This window comes from Chiloscyllium plagiosum, unplaced genomic scaffold, assembly GCF_037043375.1.
Source record: "Chiloscyllium plagiosum isolate Xiang-an unplaced genomic scaffold, Cpla_swu_hap1 HiC_scaffold_11, whole genome shotgun sequence".
Taxonomy (NCBI): Eukaryota; Metazoa; Chordata; class Chondrichthyes; order Orectolobiformes; family Hemiscylliidae; genus Chiloscyllium; species Chiloscyllium plagiosum.
This window is the reverse complement of record NW_028270149.1, coordinates 37,655,032-37,673,171: the sequence shown is the minus strand read 5'-3', so window position 1 is coordinate 37,673,171 and position 18,140 is coordinate 37,655,032. Positions and strand designations below refer to the sequence as shown.

Sequence of the window (18,140 nt, the reverse complement as noted above, 5' to 3'; positions counted from 1 at the left end):
TGTTGAGCCACGGGGCGATTTGGTTGATTGGTGCGGGTGTCTCGGAGATGTTCCCTAAAGCGCTCTGCTAGGAGGCGCCCAGTCTCCCCAATGTAGAGGAGACCGCATCGGGAGCAACGGATACAATAAATGATATTAGTGGATTTGCAGGTGAAACTTTGATGGATGTGGAAGGCTCCTTTAGGGCCTTGGATGGAGGTGAGGGAGGAGGTGTGGGCACAGGTTTTACAGTTCCTGCGATGGCAGGGGAAAGTGCCAGGATGGGAGGGTGGGTCGTAGGGGGCATGGACCTGACCAGGTAGTCACGGAGGGAACGGTCTTTGCGGAAGGCGGAGAGGGGTATGGAGGGAAATATATCCCTGGTGGTGGGGTCTGTTTGGAGGTGGCGGAAATGTCGGCTGATGATTTGATTTATGCAAAGGTTGGTAGGGTGGAAGGTGAGCACCAGGGGCGTTCTGTCCTTGTTGCGGTTGGAGGGGTTGGGTCTGAGGGTGGAGGTGCGGGATGTGGACGAGATGCGTTGGAGGGCATCTTTAACCACGTGGGAATGGAAATTGCGGTCTCTAAAGAAGGAGGCCATCTGGTGTGTTCTATGGTGGAACTGGTCCTCCTGGGAGCAGATCCAGCGGAGACAGAGGAATTGGGAATATGGGGTGGCATTTTTGCAAGCGGTAGGGTGGGAAGAGGTGTAATCCAGGTAAATCCAAGGCCCTAAAGGAGCCTTCCACATTCATCAAAGTTTCACCTGCAAATTCACTAATATCATTTATTGTATCCGTTGCTCCCGATGCGGTCTCCTCTATGTTGGGGAGACTGGGCACCTCCTAGCAGAGCGCTTTAGGGAACATCTCCAAGACATCCACACCAATCAACCAAACCGCCCCGTGGCCCAACATTTCAACTCCCCCTCCCACTCTGCCGAGGATATGGAGATGCTGGGCCTTCTCCACCGCCGCTCCCTCACCACCAGCCGCATGGAAGAAGAACGCCTCATCTTCCGCCTCGGAACACTTCAACCCCAGGGCATCAATGTGGACTTCAACAGCTTCCTCATTTCCCCTTCCCCCACCTCATCCTAGTTCCTAACCTCCAGCAACACTGTCCCCTTGACTTGTCCGGACTTGTCCGACCTGCCCAGCTCCTTTTCCACCTATCCACTCCACCCTCTCCTCCCTGACCTATCACCTTCATCTCCTCCCCCACTGACCTATTGTACTCTATGCTACTCTATCCCCACCCCCACCCTTCTCTAGCTTATCTCTCCACGCTTCAGGCTCTCTGCCTTTATTCCTGATGAAGGGCTTTTGTCCGAAACGTCGATTTTGCCTGTCCTCGGATGCTGCCTGAACTGCTGTGCTCTCCCAGCACCACTGATCCAGAATCTGGTTTTCAGCATCTGCAGCCATTGTTTTTACCTGGTCTAACAAGATGTCTGATGAAGTACAGGAACAGGAAATATATCATAGAATGAAAGCTACAGACTAGGAGATGAAATCTTTGACTGTTAGAAAGAAAAGATAATACAAAGAATGGGTGCATAGAAGATAAACGTGGTAAGATATTGTTTGAAAGGGACGGAGGAGCAAAATGATGGACAGAATATATACATAAATTGTACAATGATCCAAATTGTGGAATCCTTCAAAGTATAGAGGCAAATGACCAAACATTATGATATAAGAGGTAAAGAATGCTTTGAAATTGATGAAGACAGGAAAAGCTTCAGACATGCATGAAATAACATCAACACATGAAAGTTCTTGCAAAAATTGACGAGATAACAGAAATTTCCATTAACGTATATCTCAAAAGATATGTTTAAAGTTACTTGAGACATTCGTTATTTGTTAAGATACCTAAGAAACCTAAAGCAATTGAGTGCAATCAGTTTAGGACCACAAATTTAACAAGTCATCTCATTTTAAAGTCATAGAGATGTACAACATGGAAACAGACCCTTCGGTCCAACCTGTCCATGCCGACCAGATATCCCAACCCAATCTAGTCCCATCTGCCAGCACCCGGCCTATATCCCTCCAAACCCTCCCTGTTCATATACCCATCCAAATGCCTCTTAAATGTTGCAATTGTACCAGCCTCCACCACTTCCTCTGGCAGCGCATTCCATACACATACCACCCTCTGCATGAAAAAGTTGCCCCTTAGGTCTCTTTTATATCTTTGCCCTCTCACCCTAAACCTATGCCCTCTAGTTCTGGACTCCCCCACCCCAGGGAAAAGACTTTGCCTATTTACTCTATCCATGCCCCTCATAATTTTGTAAACCTCTATAAGGTCACCCCTCAGCCTCCGACGCTCCAGGGAAAACAGCACCAGCCTGTTTAGCCTCTCCCAATAGCTCAAATCCTCCAACCCTGGCAACATCCTTATAAATCTTTTCTGAACCCTTTCAAGTTTCACAACATCTTTCCGATAGGAAGGAGACCAGAATTGCATGCAATATTCCAACTTGAAAACCATAATAGAAAGAAACAATAACAAGTCTGAAGCAGATATTAATGAAAAGACTTGGAGTAGAGAGAAGAGAGAATATTTAACCAAAGGACAGTCTTTTAGAATATTCTATAAATATAAAGAATTAAATATCTGATAGATGTATTGCTGAAGTGTGTGACTTTGATGTTGCAAAGATATGAGATTTATCCAGAGTCCATATTGGGATGAATTAGTAGGCTGACTAGAAGCTGTATAGTCAGACATGTTTCAAATGAAAAGAGATATTTGACAATGCTGAAAATTAATTAGCTAGTATACAGAACAGATATTCAATAGCAGTGGACTCTTCCAAAGGTAAAATTTGGAGGCAGGAACATAACAAATTTGCAGTGTACCGAAAACTCAGCACTACCTGTAATATCAGAAGAAGTGAAAAAATATCATGCAGCAAGCAGAATCTCAAAGCTTAGAGTAAGATTTAAATTTAAAAATTGAAAAAGGTATTAAACAATGGTCATCAAAAGAAATACATTGGAGGAAACTGGATTGAAATGGAACAAGTAGAGATCTTTGTGTAGGACAAATGTTAAAAAAGTTTGAGAGAAATCAAAACTAAAGTCTGAAGAAGGACAGTGATAATCAGAAATAATCTGGCAAATGTGAAGGACTTATTAGTGACAAGCTTGAAATGTGGAAAGCAATCTTTGAGGTGCTACATTCTGTTCACTTTGCTGTGTCCTCAGGAATCTAGACAATAAGTAAAGATCTGTGGAAGGAATCAGAAGCTTTTATGATGTGGATCCTAAGAGGTATGCTAAAAGATTCCATCTACAGACTATGAAACAAATGAAGAGGTGCTTCAAACTTCAAGAGTGAAAAGTGATATCCAGAAACAAAGTATGATTCTCAGCCATTTGACCAGAACTAAAAAGCTATGGCGATCTCTTCGAGAGGGCAAAGTGGAGATCAGCAGAGTGAGGCGCCAAAACAAAAGATGGATACCATAGAGAGGTTGAAAACAAACTACTGTGGCTAAGAAAATACCACACAATGACAGCAGACCCCTGGTAGTAGCCAAGCGGCACAGCACCAGAGGTTCTTCTGGCGACAAGCAGGGGAGCTCTTCCCAGGGTCCTGGCCAGTATTTATCTCTAAGTCAGCATCACAATAGATTGAAATCTAATCATTATCACATTGCTGTTTGTGGGAGCTTGAAGTTCACAAATTGGCTGCTGTATTTTGTACATTGCTTGCATTGATTCAAGGTGGTAGTGCCAGCATGGGTAATATTCAGGCTGAGGCCGTCCGCTCCAGGCTGGCCACATTCTTTTTCTCTCCTTTGTCTTTTTTTCCTTTTCTTCATCTTTGCGATATCACAGAGAGGCCAGAGCGCTGTTGGCGGTGACTCCTGACTTGTAGGCCCAATGCAAAGATGCAAGGAATGGTCGCGGAGCAGGGATCCCTGGCTGCAATAGGCCCAGAGTGTGGACTCTTGGTGGTAGTGGGCTGTTGACTGCAGTGGTGTCAGTGCCCAGAACAGGGGACTCCTGGCAGCGTTAGGCCCAGAGCAGGGACCTTGCAGAGGTCCTGGAGCTGTGTTTGGGACCCTGGCCAATGAAGATGATTTGTATTCAAGTTTTTAAAATTCTTTTGTACCTCAAAATGATGCCAGATTGCGGAAACAGAACACATTTCTTTGTATCTTCCTAGATTATGTGACAATAAATCATTTATTCATTAAAACAGTGACCATGTTTCAAGAATAGTTTATGTGTAAACACTTTAAGCAATCCTAGTCTGTGGTAGGCATTGTATCTTTGCACATTTCTTTGAAAAGTAAGTTGTGTGATTAATTGAATACATGTAATTATTCTTGAAATTTGTTTTAACTCTTGTATTTATACAATTATTACAATTTTTCTTTTTCTTCTCAGCTCTCTGAAATAGTACGGGAATTTAAATCAACAAACCGTTTGTTACTGACAGGGACACCTTTGCAGAATAATCTCCATGAATTGTGGGCTTTGCTCAACTTCCTGTTGCCTGATGTATTCAATTCTTCTGATGTAAGTTGAGAACTTTTGGTTCTGAATGTCCAGTATTGATCGTTATATTCATGTTTCTGTCCTAATCAGCCTATTACTTTTCCATAATTCTGCCCACCTTCCATCATATTCCTCAAGCCCTTCTCTTTTTAGAACTGTGTCAACTTATTTCAACTCCCAAATTTATTCTTCAACTCTTCCCATCTTATTCTTCAACTCTTCCCATCTTATGGGCAGATGTATTCTGTTAACTTAGCTTTCCTTTGCTTGGATCAGTTTCTTTTGTCTCATGGTGAGACTATGATCAGTGTGCATAAAGTTCCCTCCTCAAGGAGCTTGTGAACTGTCCAATATAAAACAACCTGTTTGCTCAGCATCCCATCCCCTTAGATATTCACTCTCTTCACTACCTGTGTACTGTCATAAGACGTAAGACATAGGAGTGGAAGTAAGGCCATTCGGCCCATCGAGTCCACTCCGCCATTCAATCATGACTGATGGGCATTTCAACTCCACTTACCCGCATTCTCCCCGTTGCCCTTAAATTCTTGATGTCACAAGGAATTATCAATCTCCTCCTTGAAGACATTTAGCTTCCCGGCCTCCACTGCACTCTGCGGCAATGAATTCCACAGGCCCACCACTCTCTGGCTGAAGAAATGTCTCCGCATTTCTGTTCTGAATTTACCCCCTCTAATTCTAAGGCTGTGTCCACGGGTCCGAGTCTCCTCGCCTAACGGAAACAATTTCCTAGCGTCCACCCTTTCCAAGCCATGTATTATCTTGTAAGTTTCTATTAGATCTCCCCTTGATCTTCTAAACTCCAGTGAATACAATCCCAGGATCCTCAGCCGTTCCTCATATGTTAGACCTACCATTCCAGGGATCATCCGTGTGAATCTCCGCTGGACACACTCCAGTGCCAGTATGTCCTTCCTGAGGTATGGGGACCAAAACTGGACACAGTACTCCAAATGGGGCCTAACCAGAGCTTTATGAAGTCTCAGTAGCACAATGGTGCTTTTATATTCCAACCCTCTTGAGATAAATGACAACATTGCATTCGCTTTCTTAATCACGGACTCAACCTGCATGTTTACCTTTAGAGAATCCTCAACTAGCACTCCAAGATCCTTTTGTACTTTGCCTTTATGAATTTTCTCACCGTTTAGAAAGTAGTCCATGCTTATATTCTTTTTTCCAAAGTGCAAGACCTCGCATTTGCTCACATTGAATTCCATCAGCCATTTCCTGGACCACTCTCCCAAACTGTCTAGATCCTTCTACAGCCTCCTCACTTCCTCAGTACTACCTGCCTGTCCACCTAACTTCGTATCATCGGCAAACTTCGCTAGTATGCCCCCAGTCCCTTCATCCAGATCATTAATATATAACGTGAACAGCTGCGGCCCCAACACTGAACCCTGCGGGACACCACTTGTCACCGGCTGCCATTCCGAAAAAGAACCTTTTATCCCAACTCTCTGCCTTCTGTCAGACAGCCAATCCTCAATCCATACCAGTAGCTCACCTCGAACACCATGGGCCCTCACCTTGCTCAGCAGCCTCCCGTGTGGCACCTTATCAAAAGCCTTTTGGAAGTCTAGATAGACCACATCCACTGGGTTTCCCTGGTCTAACTTACTTGTCACCTCTTCAAAGAATTCCAACAGGTTTGTCAGGCACGACCTCCCCTTACTAAATCCATGTTGACTTGTTCTAATCCGACCCTGCTCTTCCAAGAATTTAGAAACCTCATCCTTAATGATGGATTCTAGAATTTTACCAACAACCAAGGTTAGGCTAATTGGCCTATAATTTTCCATCTTTTGTCTTGATCCTTTCTTGAACAATGGGGTTACAACAGCGGTCTTCCAATCATCCGGGACTTTCCCTGACTCCATTGACTTTTGAAAGATCTCAACCAACGCCTCCGCTATTTCCTCAGCCACCTCCCTCAGAACTCTAGGATGTAGCCCATCAGGGCCAGGAGATTTATCAATTTTAAGACGTTTTGGCTTTTCTAGCACTTTCTCTTTTGTAATGGCAACCATACTCAACTCAGTCCCCTGACTCTCTTTAATTGTTGGGATATTTATTACTCATGTCTTCCACTGTGAAGACTGATGCAAAGTACTTATTAAGTTCTCCTGCTATTTCCTTATCTCCCATCACTAGCCTTCCAGCATCAGTTTGAAGTGGCCCAATCTCTACTCTTGCCTGTCGTTTGTTTCTTATGTATTGAAAGAAATTTTTACTATCATTTCTAATATTACTGGCTAGCCTACCTTCATATTTGATTCTCTCTCTCCTTATTTCTCTCTTTGTTATCCTCTGTTTGTTTTTGTAGCCTTCCCAATCTTCTGATTTCCCAGTGCTCTTGGCCACTTTATAGGATCTCTCTTTTTCTTTAATACATTTCCTGATTTCCTTTGTCAGCCACGGCTGTCTAATCCCTCCCCGGATAATCTTTCTTTTCTTGGGGATGAGCCTCTGTACAGTGTCCTCAATTATACCCACAAACTCCTGCCATTTTTACTCTACTGTCTTCCCCGCTAGGCTCTGCTTCCAGTCTATTTTCGTCAGTTCCTCTCTCATGCCCTCATAATTACCCTTATTTAACTGTAACAACACTGTCGCTAAAATGTTTACCATTCACAGGATACATTACAAGATCTTGCCAAGGCTTTACTTACAGCAACTCCCAAACTTCTTGGCTTTCACCACCTAGAAAGCCAAGAGCAGTCAGAATGTAGGCATTTCACAAACCGCAAGTTCCTCCCTAAGTCAGCCCTTATTCTGACTTGGCAATATATTACTGTACCTTGATTAATGCTAAGTGTTCAAATCCTGAAATTCCTGATCTTATCACAGCATTTTTAAATTTATGTTATTGCACACCTCTGATGATATCCCTTCCTATTAATCTCATAATTGATTCCGTAAGATATAATTCGATATAAAAATATTGTACTACCTTTGTTCTCCAGAAATATAAAGTTCGTCACACGTTTTACAAGAGCTCCCATTTGTACTGCCTAGATTGTCTTATGATAGTTATAGTAATAGTTATAATATAGTTATTTAAAGATAAAGAAGGTAATGAATCTCTTGAAAGCCAGATTTATGAAAACAACAAAAGAAGCACTTGCAAGCTAATTAGAGGACTCAGAGCCAGGGCTGTTATGGCACACTGATAGTGTTCCTATCTCTGAGCCAGACAACCCATGTTCAAGTCTGACCTGTTCCAGAGGTGTATAATAACACCTCTGAACAGGTTGATTAGCAAGATCCAAATGTCAAATCCAAATTTATGTTGTGTTATTTACATACATTAAAATAAATTACTGTTTCAGGCATTTTATGTGAATAAGCCAAACCAATTTAAAACAAAAACTGTTCCAATTAAAGTGTCCTCACATTTGCCCTGTAATGAAGCAAGTCATAAAAGTGGGTCTATTCCACCATTGAGTCTATGTTTGACTGGGTCACTGTGGTAAATTGCACTTAACAGCTATAGCCAAATGCCTCGATGGTATGATAATAGTGTCTTACTAGCTGGAATTAAATAGAATGAAATAATAATACCTTACCTGCTTGATCATTACATACAACTACACTGTGAGCAATTATTAAAAATAAACTCAATCCTACGTCCTGATTACTTTTTCAACACATGCTGAGATCTGCACTTACCATAACCAACTTAACATGCCATACTGTATCCAAAAGCCCAATCATTGCTCATTAATCCAGGTTTGTTGGTGAAGATGAATGATTATTTCGGCAATAAAGTTGCCACTTGGAAGTCTTTCTATTGGTGACCTGCTTCCAACAAGGGTGAAGGGTGTGAAGGGAAGAAAATAGAAGAAATTGAATATGAGAATTCTGACAAGTGATTTTGAAAGAAAAAATATAGTACAAAAATGGCAACTGTTAAATAACTTTTTCATACTTCTGTGCAAAAACTAACTTTTTCCTTGGCATATGCAGGATTTTGACTCATGGTTTGACACAAACAACTGCCTCGGTGATCAGCAGCTAGTGGAACGTTTACATGCGGTAAGTTTATCACCCCTCTGGCAAGTGGCATGCTACATGCATTTTGTATCGTAAACTTGTGAGACAAAGAATTTATTTTTTGAAAAAAACTGAGGAATTACAGAATGATGAGGAGTTTACAAATTGGCCAGATCTCTCCATGTTCATGACTGCTTTTCAATATTTCATAATAATTCTGGAACTTCAAAGACTCATTCCATCTTTCTGTTTAAACGAGTAGCCCTCAGGTTAAACCACCAGCAGTCATCTATGTATAATGAGAGTGCAACCCTATGGTCTGATAAGATTATGACAACTTTTACAATTCCATCCACTCTCAGACCGGCAACGTTTATTGCATCTTTACCACTCTACAGGAAACAGTCGGCAAATTCTGCTTTTCAACTTTCTCCGCCTTCTAATATTACTGTTCCTCATTTTGAAACCTTAAGGTACTCCGACCATTCTTGCTTCGGCGGATTAAAGCAGAGGTTGAAAAAAGCTTGCCTCCTAAAAAAGAGACTAAGATCTACGTTGGCCTCAGTAAAATGCAAAGGGAATGGTAAGTGAATATCTGTTGTTGAATTTTGCTAAGTTCCAGGGCACTGTTTTGAGAAGTCAGTAACTTCCACGACTTTGTTGTGGATTTATATTTTTAAAATGCTTTTGGTTGGCACCCAAACAATCTGCTTTTCCGGAAGTGACTTGCTGGCTTGCAAATGCAAGCTCTGCATTAGTAAGCAGAATAATCTAGTTTGAAATACAGATGTTTTTGCAGTGTCAGACTTGTTTAGTTGGTAGCACTGTCGCCTCTGGGTAAAATTTGGCCTTGCAACATGAGTTGACATGATGCAGGCTGACATTGCAGTGTTGGGTGTGTCAGAGGTCTCTCCCTTTGAGGATGTTAAAAGCGATGTTTGTCTGTTAGTTCAACTGGATGTTAAAAAGCTGTCCAGAGAAGAGAATAGGCTGGTAAAGACAAGTCACAGACGAGACAACTTTCTGGTTGAATTTCTCATTCTTACATTAGCTTTCTAAATTACTTCTGCCTTTAGCTTTTATGGCTCCAAAGCCTGTCTTCAATCAAGACATTTGATGCAGTTTTAACTGATGTTAATATGGAAGTATTTTCAGTTTTTTTTTGCATTTCTCCTGAAGTTTTTCTATGTTGGTGAGTGTGGGTTCAAAGTGCACTGGCAGCCTTGCAGTACTTTGTCCCACTAGCCGCTTTTCATCTGTGAACCTCAATTTTGTGCTTTGCTTTGCCCTTTTAAAATTGCAATCAGTTTGTACATTTATTTCTTAATGTTTTCAGGTACACAAAAATCTTGATGAAGGACATTGACATTCTAAACTCTGCTGGAAAGATGGACAAGATGCGCTTGTTGAACATCTTAATGCAGCTCCGAAAGTGCTGTAACCACCCGTATCTCTTTGATGGTGCTGAACCTGGTCCTCCTTACACAACAGACACTCATCTTGTTTACAATTGTGGCAAGATGGTAGTTTTGGATAAGCTGCTGCCCAAGTTGAGGGAACAGAGTAGGTATTCATGGAGCGCTGGTGCTAATTTTAGTTGGAAAATTTACTTTGTTGGGTTTCCTAATTCCTGTTTTATGAAAGCTATGATCACTGTTATCACCCTCCACCCTTTATATATGTAGCCTTAATTGGGCTTTTGCGCTTTCCTATATAAGGTAGAGACAATTAATAAAAGCTCTTGGTCACATCTCTGGTCCTGATATGACTAGCCCAAAAGCAGGTTTGGTTAAACCCCTATGTTTGCAGGCTGCATTGTTTTTGGCTCCCCGTAGGTTCAGTTATGTAACTTAAAGATGTATAGTTGGTGCCAGAAGAACTGAAAATCTTTAGGCAGCTGCAGTCAGCAAGAGTGAATTATGTTTGTAATCCAATATTCCACAAATATGCCTTTTGCTACTTTCTTTTATGCCAGTGTCAACAATGGAAACTTTCTCAGCAAAAAAATGTGAGTTGGCAAGAGAATGAGGCTAAGCCAGACTTCCTGTAAGCTTGACCTCGTATTACACTGCAAGATTGGCTTCCAGTCACACGTCCAGTTCACCATCAAGACTAACAAATTCTATTTACATAACTGCACCCAACTCCAGGCCTGCCTTAGCCCATCCACTGCCGAAACATTCACTCTTACCAGTATTACTTCAACATGCCTGTTCCAATGCTCTCCTTCCATCTTCCACTCAACATAAACTTGCACACATCCAAAAAGGTTGTTTTTTAGTTTGGCATCGTATATGACTATTAACCTTGAAGTAAAAGAAATCTGGGGAGGAGTAATCAGTATTTTTGAATTTTAGTAAGTTTAAAGTAATAAAATTAAATCCAAAATCAAGTCCTAAATTCAGAGTTTTAAAAATCAGCAAAGGATATCCACGCATTTGCTTAAAAGAGAGAAATTAGAAGATGAGCATAAATAGTAAATCATACAGAAATTGACTTTAAAAACTTTTATAACTGTATGAGAAAAGTTTAGTGAAAATAAACTTAGGTCCCCGAGAAGCAGAGATAGGGGAAATTATAATTGGGAATGAGGATATGGAAGAGATGTTGAATAAATATTTTGTTACTGGCATCATGATACAGGATACAAAGAACAGGTCAGAAATTGTGAGGAACCAAGGGCATAATGGAATAAACATTAGAATTGACAATGTGCTGGAACAATCAATGGAATTAAAAAATGTCAACAGTCTAGGATTTATTGGCTCACACTTAAAAGGGATTGGTACAGATTTATTGGCTGCAATGACTTTAAGAATTGCTTAGGTCATAGAATGATGTCCATGGATTGGAAAATAGCAAATGGAACTAATTGAGGATGGGCAGTAAGTGTGATGGTGAGATTCCATGAAGTAATTTGAAAAAGCTCTCATGTGCATAATCATGTTGCTTATTTTTCATAAAAGTACTTTTCTGTAACTAGCTTTTATTATCATCTGGGATTGAGTTCTGAATCATGAAATATACCCCTTTCAGAGCTGCTGATATCTGACTATTTCAATTTGAGACTTTTTTCCTGCTTTCTCATAACTGTCATAAAGGTTCCAGAGTCCTCATTTTCAGCCAGATGACCCGTTTGATGGATATTCTTGAAGATTACTGCATGTGGCGTGGCTATGACTATTGTCGTCTGGATGGACAAACCCCTCATGAAGAAAGAGAGGTCTGTGATAATGCTCATTTTTCCTAAAGTAATATGTACTTGCCCAGCTTTCACTGATGAGTTAACAGGTAGTAGAATTGTCCGTTGTACATCTGGGTCATGAAGATCAGAAAATTGTTGGTCTGAGCCTCATTTTGTGTTTTGCTGTTGATTCTGCATCATAGAGCTCTGTTAGGCCCTGTGTCAATGTTGAAATTGGTTTGGGCTAGTTTGTGATACCTTTGAATAATCTGACCCAATCCTGTCACCATTTGATATCCACATCTGGGAGCATTCCAGCTGGTGTCACCTGATTTCATTTGTAGCTGTCTGCTTTAGTTTAGGAGCTTGGAGACAAATTTAGTAAATACTGCTGCACTGCCTGTGGTGAGACACATTGTTATAGAGCTGGGATTATGCCTTTTAGTCTTCGATTACATGCTGTCTCTAAGCACGGTTAAGCCACTAGAATCTTTGACTCTCAGAGCGGTACGTTTAATGCCCATATTGCTTAGGTCAGTCACTCAGGCTGATCTTCCAAAAAAAAGAGATATGCAGTACATGGAATATAAAGTATACTTCTGGGTCTCCTTGCATAAAACCTTCTTCCAGCTCCCTCTCATCAGAAAGCACACCAGTAAACATTAATGTCATATAATGACATAACTCAGAAGGAGCCCATTTGACCCTTTAAGCCTGCACATTTTGGTAGCACTGTACAATTAATCCTACTCCCACACTATCCGAACTGTACCCTCTGCCGCTTAGAAAGTCAAGGGCAGCAGATGCATGGGTGCACCATCACGTCCAGGTTCCCCGCCAAGCCACACACCAGTCTGACCTGGAACTATATTGCTGTGCTTTCACTGTTGTGAGGTGTCAGTATCCTGAGGGAGCTCCCTTCCTCCAACAGCATTTCATCACCGGAGCAGCTCAAGAAGACAGCTTACAGGCAACATCTCCAGGACAGAGATGGGCAATAAATGCTTGTCCAGCCAATTGTGCTGATATCCCTTGAATGAATTTAAAAAACCCTGTAAAATCATTTCGTCCAAGTATTTATAGAATTAGCTTTTAATCCAATTACAAGTGAATCTATGTCTGCCCTTCAAGATATTACATTCTCGGTTACTCCTGATTTGTATGTAGTTTTGCAGAATTATAAATCTTGCCCTTTACACTAAGTCATGAATACATATCAAAAGCATATCAAAAAGAGTATTAGCTTTTATACCAACCCCTGGGGAACACACTTCATCGCTGTCTTCTACTTTCCTTACGTTGATTTTTTTTTTCCCAGGCTGCCACTAGCACTTTAATCTCATAGGCTTCAGTTTTGCAAATAAGTATGCTCTATGACACTTCATTAAACACTTTATGAAAGTTCATGTGCCGCAACGTCAAATGCATCAAGACTTGCACCAAGCTTCTCCTTTCAAAAAATTCAAATATGTCATTGAAGAGCGATTTTTATTAACAAATGCTAATTTTAATTTATTTGCCCATTCATTTCCAAATGTCAGTTGGATTATTGTGTCCACCATCAATTTTAGGCAGTCTGGCCTTGTAAGCGTTAAGTTTATCCAAGGACCGCGCTGTTTGGCAATTGATGTTGGAGGTTTAAATTTGGCAATACCAGGAACTTATTGCAAATCCCCTCAATTTTCAAACTGCACTTAAATCTGTTGCATATTGCTCGGTCTTGAAATTCCCCAAAGCAGCAATGAATGGACATCTTTATTAAACGGTCCTATGATGTTTGCAATCTTTTATTTTTCTAGCATCACCTGCCTATCAAAACAAAAACTGAAAATTGTGACCAGAGCCTCCAGCTTGTCTGCATTTTCTTCCTCACTATTCCGTCCGCATTGGATGACTGCACATTTAGCTGAGCGATGGCTGCCCCTCATTCCCTCCTATTTGGAATCTGACTGGAATTGATGTGACTATCAATTCTGCTTTGAAATTTTAAAAATTGGATCTTCCTGAAATGAAAAAAAAAATTAAAGGTGGAAAGCTAAAGTAAAACCAGAAACTTATCTGAGAAAGAAAGTGCCAGTTAATGTTTTGCATGAAATTTCTTCAGTGTTGTACATATGGATCTCTCCTGTACCAACTATTTACTGTTGTACTTTTTTCAATGCTGAATATTTAGGAGTTTAAGTACTCTTAATGGTGCCTATTTTGAGATGGAAATGTCAATTCAGTTGACTTTGTTAGGAAAATAAAATTTTGAAAATGCACAATAGTTCCATTACCATTTGAAAGAGAAAGTAATCTTCTGACCATGTTTCGAGTTTTTTGGAAAGTGCTGAACTGACTAAATCCTGCCATTGTATTTATTGATTTTCTTTTATCTTTGATTTAAACAGCGGGCAATAGATTCTTTCAATGCTTTCAACAGTTCGAAGTTCATATTTATGCTGAGTACCAGAGCTGGAGGCCTTGGTATCAACCTTGCAACAGCAGATGTCGTCATTTTGTATGATTCAGATTGGAATCCACAAGTGGATTTGCAAGCTATGGTATGTAGTGATGCATTTTCTGGAAAAGTTTGGACAGTTTTTATGGGCCCTTTGGCTTACCCACTTGGTATTTATTTCCTTCAGCAGATGCCTTGTGATTGTAAACTCAAACTTCTCTCGAGTTATATTCCACCATATTCATTGAAAATGCTGTTTGGCAAACTCGGTTGAAGGTTTAACTTTGGCATTGTTGGCAACCTACTACAAAAGGCCTCATTTTTAAAACCGCACTCAAATCTGCCTCACATTGCTGTCTCTTGAAATTTTCCAAAATGAGAATGCATGGACAGTTTTTCCAAAACCACAATAAACTCTCCAATATCCTCTAGGTACTGATTCCTTGTGTCAGACAAACAGCTTTCTGCAGTCTCCAATGCCTGTCATGTGGCTCAAGCTCACACACAGTCTGCCAGCGCATGCCTCTTGGTTTAGGAGAGATGTGTAAAATCGTGAGTGATCTAAACACATCTGGGCCTGCTCCAGTCCAAAATATTCTCCTTTTCCTTCCCCTTACAGCAAAGGGATAGCAGGACTATCCAGGATAGCGGTGAAAAATATCCCGAGCGTTATCACACATGCAGCGAAAGACTTTCAATCGCGAGTGTACTTTCCCTGTCTCCTAGGAAGGCCTGTTGAAGCAACCGCCTTTGTAGGCCAGTCCAGCCATGCTTATTTATCATTGAACAAAATCCTCATAATTCCTGCACTGAAATTTATCCATATCAAATTTGTTCAACTAGGAACATCCCCATCCCAACCCATGTCACAGGAGGGATCATTGCAGGTAATTAGAATAGTTAGGTGGTTGCCTTTCACCAGCACGGACTCGAAGGGTAAAGGGCCTTTTTCTGTGCTGTTGATCTCAATGATTCTATAACTTAGCACATTGAGAATTAACTCATACAGTACTGAGCCACTTTTTTCCTTATGTAGCCATTTATACAAAATGGCCACAAGAGGGTGCAATTACGCAAGTAAAAGCTGATCTATCAGCATTCAAAAGGAGAGCGATTTGAGTCAGTATTTCTCGAGGAAATCCTTGGTCAGAAATGTTATTGAAAGTGTAACTTATTTAAAAATTCTATTTTCAGTATAATAGCCTATTGGGATTCTGCAAAGTTTGCTGAACTGTCAGTAGCAATTTCTTTTCCCTGCCTTTATTACACAAAAGATTCTGTTTTTTCATGGCATGAACTATATGATCAATTTGGCAAATAATTCTCTCTTACCCAATTCTCTTACCCAATGTTCTCTTAAACCAATTAGTTAAAACTGAAGAAAATTTAGGATCATTAATGAAACTTAATTATCTATAATTCATCAAACCAAAGGAGATTGATAATTACAAAAGAGATTTCAGGTTTTCAAGAGCAGAATTTCATTATTTATGTGCACAATTGCACTGTTTCTATTGTTTGTTTGAAGTATTTCCTTCTTTTCCTTGACTTTCCTCTTTTTCAAAAGGGATGAATGCCTTCCTCAAAATATGTTGCCTCAGATATTAGCCTCCTCCAGTACTTTCCTGTGTAGACAGATGATATTGACAGTTAACTCTGTTGTGTACGATATTACAACTGAGCCTCATCATACCCTGAAGGGATATTCAAGGGTACAGTGTCTGCAATCAAGTCACTGCATCAGTGCTGAGTCTATTTGGATTATCCTCAGTATTGCTCTGACTAACAATACTAACTAGGATTTAAACTTGAATGTGGTCTTTACAACTGCAGCTGATTAGTTTTATTAGTGTCTTATTTGTTTGGGTTACTGAAGATGTTGATTTTAACCTGTTCTTCTGTGGCTTTTATGTATACTTTGGCCAGAATTCTGGAATCCTTTCCTAATAGCACTCTGGGTATCCCGAAACCACAAGGACTGTGGTCGTTCAGCATGATGTTACCACCTTCTCATGGGCAATTAGGGATGGCATGTATCCAATGACTGAATAAAATTATTCTGTCAAATGTACAGATTTCAGGGAGGTTATCAGAACTTTGCATATATCTGCAATTTTATTCTGTGCATATGACACTTAAAAAAAAATTGTGGTGTTCTTTTACAAATAGGACCGCGCACATCGTATTGGCCAAAAGAAAACAGTTCGTGTATTTCGGCTTATCACAGACAACACCGTGGAAGAGCGGATTGTGGAAAGAGCGGAGATGAAACTGCGACTTGATTCCATTGTTATTCAGCAAGGTAGGACTGCATCGCTGACTGGGGAAATATAGTTAGGCCAGCCAATATATCCAATCTGTTGAATTCCCAAGTGTGACAAACCACTCTTCTGGACTTAGAAACATTGGGATGGATTTTCACCATCGAGTAAGGAAAGTTAGAAAACCTGTCTTCTTTAAAAATATCCCCACTTGCTGTATTGTCATTCTAAGGGGTGAGGGCACTGTAGATTATGGTCTACTGGCTTCAGTTGGCAATGTAGATGGTAGATAGTAAGGTTGGCAGGCTGGAATGCCGTTCCCTATTTACTGGGGCATTAATTCAGTTTTAGAATGAAATATCACAGGCCCAAAGCCTCATCCATCATCCCAATGCAGATACCTGCATGGTCCCAATGCTCCCCAGGCTGTTCCATTCCTTCCATTCTCTGATACTTCCATGCTCCCTTATATTCTCCCATGCCACCTATATATCCTCCCGAGCAATTCACCCACTGTCTGCTGTGGGCAGACTTTAAAAATTATATCTTTGAAACGGAGATTAAAAGAACTAAGCTTCTATTTAAGCATTTGAAAAAAAATGTCATTCACAAAATTAATTTAAAGACTTAAATCCCTTAAAGTGGTCAATCTGTTGAAACCATGTTTAAGGCAGATAATCCTTTACAATATCTTAAACAGTCAATCAAATGGTAAATAGCTCTCTGATGAGCTTCTGAAGTCCAGCCGAGCATTCACAATAGGCTCAACTTTCAAAACAAATCTTGAAACTGAAGGAACAAATACTTTTCTCCTTCAAATCACATGAGATATCCTGTCAATGAAAACAATCTAAGAACAACAGATTGTAGCCGCCTTATTCTCTAATTGAAAGTTGCTGAAGGTTTTCAATTTAAAGGATTTTGGGCATTTAAATCACTTCAGATTATTATGCTAGAGTTTTTTTTCCAGTTTTGAATGTGTTTTCTCTTAGTGAAGAACAACATGGCGGCATGGTGGCACTATGGGCACGGTGGCACTGTGGTTAGCACTGCTGCCTCACAGCGCCAGAGACCCGGGTTCAATTCCCACCTCAGGCGACTGACTGTGTGGAGTTTGCACATTCTCCCCGTGTCTGCGTGGGTTTCCTCCGGGTGCTCCGGTTTCCTCCCACAGTCCAAAGATGTGCAGGTCAGGTGAATTGGCCAGGCTAAATTGCCCGCAGTGTTAGGTAAGGGGTAGATGTAGGGGTATGGGTGGGTTGCGCTTCGGCGGGGCAGTGTGGACTTGTTGGCCCGAAGGGCCTGTTTCCACACGTAATCTAATCTAATCTAATCTAAACATATAATACTGATCAATGTAATGGTTAATGTACCTTATACAAAATGGCCACAAGAGGGTGCAATTACACAAGTAAAAGCTGATCTGTCAGGCCCTATAATCAGTCAGTGCAGCAAACGCACATCTTTCTTACAATACAACATATAAGTATTGCAGAAAAAAAATTGGTATATATTGAAAAGCCTGTCACTGAAAGGGTATCAGCATCAGGTTGCCTTTTATTGTTTGAGGAGAAAGTGAGGTCTGCAGATGCTGGAGATCAGAGCTGGAAATGTGTTGCTGGAAAAGCGCAGCAGGTCAGGCAGCATCCAGGGAACAGGAGAATCGACGTTTCGGGCATAAGCCCTTCTTCAGGAATGGGGCATTCCTGAAGAAGGGCTTATGCCCGAAACGT

At 40.8% G+C, this 18,140-nt stretch overlaps 1 protein-coding gene across 2 annotated transcripts in view; it reads left to right on the top strand.

Annotated features, from left to right (window-relative positions):
• The window catches only part of smarca1 (SNF2 related chromatin remodeling ATPase 1), a 110,763-nt gene that overhangs the window by 59,206 nt on the left and 33,417 nt on the right, over nt 1–18,140 (top strand). For both annotated transcript variants that reach the window (XM_043704859.2, XM_043704860.2), the window contains exons 9-15: nt 4,392–4,523; nt 8,496–8,564; nt 8,996–9,105; nt 9,859–10,085; nt 11,624–11,745; nt 14,097–14,249; nt 16,316–16,448. In XM_043704859.2, the coding sequence (XP_043560794.1) occupies nt 4,392–4,523; nt 8,496–8,564; nt 8,996–9,105; nt 9,859–10,085; nt 11,624–11,745; nt 14,097–14,249; nt 16,316–16,448 (946 nt within the window). The remainder of the gene's footprint in view (nt 1–4,391; nt 4,524–8,495; nt 8,565–8,995; nt 9,106–9,858; nt 10,086–11,623; nt 11,746–14,096; nt 14,250–16,315; nt 16,449–18,140) is intronic.